This window comes from Mustela erminea, chromosome 6 (genome assembly GCF_009829155.1).
Source record: "Mustela erminea isolate mMusErm1 chromosome 6, mMusErm1.Pri, whole genome shotgun sequence".
NCBI classification, from domain to species: Eukaryota; Metazoa; Chordata; class Mammalia; order Carnivora; family Mustelidae; genus Mustela; species Mustela erminea.
The window spans coordinates 140,812,877-140,817,569 of NC_045619.1; the positions used below are offsets into that span (position 1 = coordinate 140,812,877).

Here is a 4,693-nt window from a genome sequence, read left to right on the forward strand (position 1 = left end):
ACTTGTGATCTCTGTCTGTCAAATAAATAAATAAAACCTTTAAAAAAAAAGGATTTGGGGTTTGTTTTCAACACAGGAAAGTGAAGTGGGTTTGTGTGCTGCTGTGACTGGTGCGGTGGAGGGGGTAATGCTGATGACGCGGCAGAAAGGAGGAAGCGTTGCTGGGTCGGGGTCTCGCAGTGGCCAAAGGCGATGGGAACTTGGGGCATGACACGGGGCCCACGAGGGTGCGTCCAGCTTAGAGCAGAAGGCAGAGCGTGTGGATGGCGATGCCTGGGGTTGGCAAAAGTTTGTGGAGTTTCACGGGAGTTTGTGAAATTTTGCTTCAGAAGCATCTGATATTCTTGGAGAAATGAAAAGCGAGGTCTCCAGCTACGATGGGAACACTTGTTTGGGGGAACGGTTCTTTTCTCCTCAGTGTTGAGCAGCTATGCATTTGATTGGTAAGCCCTTGGTCTTTTGTATGAGCCGTAAGCATTTTTCTAATCTGTTTTGCATCTGGGTTTGGACTTTGCCTCTGGGGGCAGTGGTAGCACCGGCTGCCCACGCGTCGTCACTTATCGTAAAGTAATGGCGACACGTGGAGGTTCCTGTCCTGTTACTCACGACTTCTCCCCCCGCAGGAGGGAGTAGAACCACAGTCCCTCTTCGGGAATCTGGCCCTTGGGTTTTGCAGCCAGAGGCCATCCGAGTTCTTGCCAATGTCCCCTTGTACTGGACTTTCACTCGTACTAAACCTTCTCATCTCCGAATCCCTCATACAATTCTTTACGCCGGTTGCCATCGCTTAGCCACTGGTCGCTCAGACAGCCCTTGGTGGTATTTGTTTCGATCCTCACTCGGTGTGCAGACTCGAGGAGAGCAGAGGACCTGCCTCGCCCACCACCGGCCCCTGCCACCAGGCCCGGCATCGGCTGGGCCATCGCTGAGGGGCCAAGAAATGGGCCCCCACGCCCAGCCGTGGCGGAGTTCAGGGCAGCACAGGGGAGTAACTGGAAGCCCCCTCCCCACCTAACCCAGTGCCCACCTGAGAGCAGACCCTCGGCTAGGCCTCCTGGGCCAGACCAATCCGTGCACATGGCTCTAACCTAAGCAACGTTTGCCAGAGTCCTGCCAGCTTGGCTTTTCCCAGCCTTTCCTTACCCTCCTAGGACCTCCAAGAACCTCTCCACCCCGGGAGAGACCAGGAACAGACTCCGCGGCTACCTCCCTGGTCCGCCTCCACTTTTCCATGCTCAGAGACGTGAAGGCCACGGGCTGAAGGAAAAGAAACTGAAACCAGCCCAAGGGTTGCAGAAGCTGTTGGTTTTAATGGGGTTGAGAGAGGGAAGGGGTGGGGTCCGAAGTCAGGGTGGTGAGCCGTGGGTGTGGGTGGGCAGGAAGGAGTGCTCCCAGCCCTCTCCCCAGGCATGGGCCATGGAGGACGAGCGTGGCGAGCAGGACAGCAGGATTTTGCCTCTCGTAGCAGGGAAGAAGAAAGGAGATGCAGAATCTAGGGAGAGACATGAAGGGGCTCGTGTCTGTGCGGGTAGGACGGTTCGCCCTGGGTGCATGTGTGCAGAGGAGGGCGCCGGGCTGGAGGCAGGAAGGAGCAGAGGGGCCGAGCACTGAAGCAGCCTCGAGAACAGGATCCAGCCCACGAAATACAAACCGGCTGAATGGGCAGCCCCTCGCCCTCCACCCCGACCTCGTCCCGGTCCCTGGTGTGCTGCCGCCCTCCTGCTGGTCTCTGCTTCTACTTCTTACGCCCAATCTGTGCCATCAGGAGTGCGTTGGCAGCTGCCTTGGCCTGCAGGTTCTTGGCCTTGGCGATGTTGAAGAGGATGTTCATGATATTTGTGGGGACATCAAGGGACAGCGTGAACTTGGTGTGCCGGTCACTCTTGGCCTTTTCCTGGTGCGGCCTGCCCTTGAGCTGAGCTGGGGGGAGGTATTTGTACCGGGCGCTTCCCGCTCCACTGCTGCCCCCGGAGCCTGGGAAGGTCCTCTTCTTCTTGCCTTCTTCCTCCTCCTTCTCCTCGTCCTCTCCTGAGGAGGGGTCTTGGCTGGGCAGGTAGGGGAAGCCTCTCTTGCTCAGCGGTGGTACATCCTCCAGCGAGCTCCTCCTGGCTTCCGACAGGGCCGGGTTGATACAGCTGAAGAAGGACTTGGCTCTGTACAGCTTCTGGCAGAGGCCCGGCCGGGGGGCCCCTGGGAACAGCAGCAGCAACAGCAGGAGGTGGGCTGGCTTCAGCATCTCTCCCTGGGGGCGAGAACAGGGGTGTGAGAAGGGTTCAGTGCTCAGGAGGACAGGGGTTAAAACTCAGGGCTTTGGTCATAGTCTACAACGGTTCTCAGAGTGGGGACTCGGGGCCAGCAGCAGCGTCGGGAAGTTGGTTAGAAATGCAAAGAATTCTCAGGTCTTGCCCCCAGAATGACTAGATCCAAAAGTCCGGGGCCAGGGGTCTGAGTTTTAATCAAGTCTTCAGGTGATTCTGATGGTCGGTAAAGTCTGAGCGCCATTGATCGGCTGGTATTGAGGACTTCTGTTTCGTCCAGCTTTGCTGGCCGCTGCTGGCCCTGCGAGATGCATGGCGAGTGTGCCAGGGGAGCGCTCCGGGGCTTACTGGGGTTGATGACTTTTAGTTCTCTTGTCCTTAGTGCTGCTGACTCAGTGCATCCCTATTGTTTAAAGACTGTGGCGGGTGGTCCAGTCAGTGTGTCTGAGGCTGGTCGTTAAGACCCGTCCCCCTGCTGGGCTATCAGTATTCCTCGGGAGCAAACAGTTGTGAATTTGTTTTGGTTTTACCACAGAATTTATGAAGTGAAATTCAGTCTGGTCTCTGTGTAGAGATGTTAAGTACTTCACAAAAAACACCTGTGTTTTCTAGTGTCGAAGACTGATGTGACCTCAGTCCTAAAACGATCGGCCGTCTCTATGATATGGAAGTTCTTGGTTATCTATTTGACTGAGTGAGAGAGACATGGTCTGAGAGCCAATCCAGGGACACCCATGTCCGAGGACGTGCCGTTCCGGGAGTGGGTCCGTGCCTTCAAACGCAGGGGAGGTCGCGCTGTTGTCCAGGGCCAGCAGCAATGCTCAGAGGCATGAAAGGACGGTAGTTTTTAGCGACCATTTGCATTTAGTCTTTTATTTTAAAAAAAGAAAGAAAGAAAAGGAAAAACCCTAAATTTAGTGTAGGCAGCATGTGTGGCCATGACAACGTCCAGCTCGGTGTCCCTCCTGTACCCTGGACTTCGAGTTTGAAGCCATCATGGTTGTCGGGCCACTGCGACACTGTGCTGACCCAGCAGGGACACGGGCTTGAGCGGGGTCATTCCCACCCTGCTGCCCTGCCTCCCTTGCAGCAACAGCTCCCCGCTGACCATCTGAATTTGGGTTGGGTGTGGTCACTGGGCCTCAGGCAAATGGTGAAGGGGACAGAATTCACCTCCTGCGTACTAGGACCAAACCTGCCCTGCACCACAGCCCCTGTGGTCTGTCCTGTCTGCGCTCTCTCCAGCTCTGGACCAAGGAGGCAAGGTTCATTGACTTCACTGTCACCCTCTATGAAGCGTGAGAAAGAAATGTGAGGTCAAAGGTGTGGGATTTCATCGACTCCCCTCCCCCAGGAAGGACCGCTGGCTGTGCTGGGCACCCCGACATGCTGACCCCCTCACCCCCTCCCAGGAGGCACAAAGAGTGAAGGGTTGCCCTTGGGCTGCTTTACCTGAACCTGGAGTTTATTTTCTGCCTGAGACATCCTTGGTTCCCACAAGAGAAAGCAAGAAAGGTGTGGTTAGCTGTTGAACTTGGGGGTCCGCTCCTATAAGGTGGTTTTTGAGGAAGTGAAACAAATTGGATAAAGAAATCAACATGGGGTCCCTCTGGGCATTAAGAAGGCTGGACCAGTGGGCCAGTAGTGCAATAGATAACGCGTCTGACTACGGATCAGAAAGAAGACTGGACTAGCACAGGCTCCTTCTGTTTTCTGTGGTGACAGGCAGAGGTGGGGGGGCAGCGGGCTGTCCGAGGCTGAGGGCTAGCCTCAGCTCTGCAGATCATCGCCAACATGACCTGGAGCAGGTCATTTCCCAGAAACAGAGAGGGAATGAACCCATGCTGCCTTCCCAGCTTCTTCAGGCTGTGAAGGGATGGGGCCAGAGCTGAGCCGGAAGCACCCGAGCCCCGTTCTCTCCCTAAAGGAGAATCCTGGGAGGCCTCACGTGCACACGGACCTGGCAGGTGTTCCTTAGAAGCCTAGGGTTTTCCTGGACACTCCACATTGTGCCTACCGCCTTCCTTTTTCTTTCCCTTAAGAAACCAGCTGGATTTGTTCGTCTATTATTTGTTTTTACATCTTGAAAATTTCGAGTTTATTTTATCCGACAGTTATGAAAAAAATAGGCGATCCTTGCTTTATGTGCTCCAAATGCATGCCCCCCACCCCAGGTCTGGGCATGCGGTGTTGTGCAGAGAAATCAACACGAACTCTGGGGTTACGGGGACCCAGGTTCAAATCCTCCTCGTCCTTTGCCCAAGCCCGTGGGCAGGGTGCTTGACCTCTGTGCCTTTCCACTTCCTCATCTGATAGATGGAGACAGCAGTAACTGCCTCATAGAGCTTACACGAAAGAAAGATGAACTTGAGGTGGAAAACGCGCTTGCTCTAGCCAGCTACTTAATAAAGGAGGCCGCTTCCTCTCCGTTTACA

At 55.1% G+C, this 4,693-nt stretch overlaps 1 protein-coding gene across 1 annotated transcript; it reads right to left on the bottom strand.

Moving 5' to 3' along the window:
* Positions 1 to 1,709: 1,709 nt before the first annotated feature.
* On the bottom strand, positions 1,710 to 2,236 carry UCN3 (urocortin 3). The gene has a single exon (XM_032345711.1). The coding sequence runs from the start codon at positions 2,234 to 2,236 to the stop codon at positions 1,736 to 1,738; it is 501 nt and encodes a 166-aa protein (XP_032201602.1). The 3' UTR covers positions 1,710 to 1,735.
* Positions 2,237 to 4,693: the final 2,457 nt, after the last annotated feature.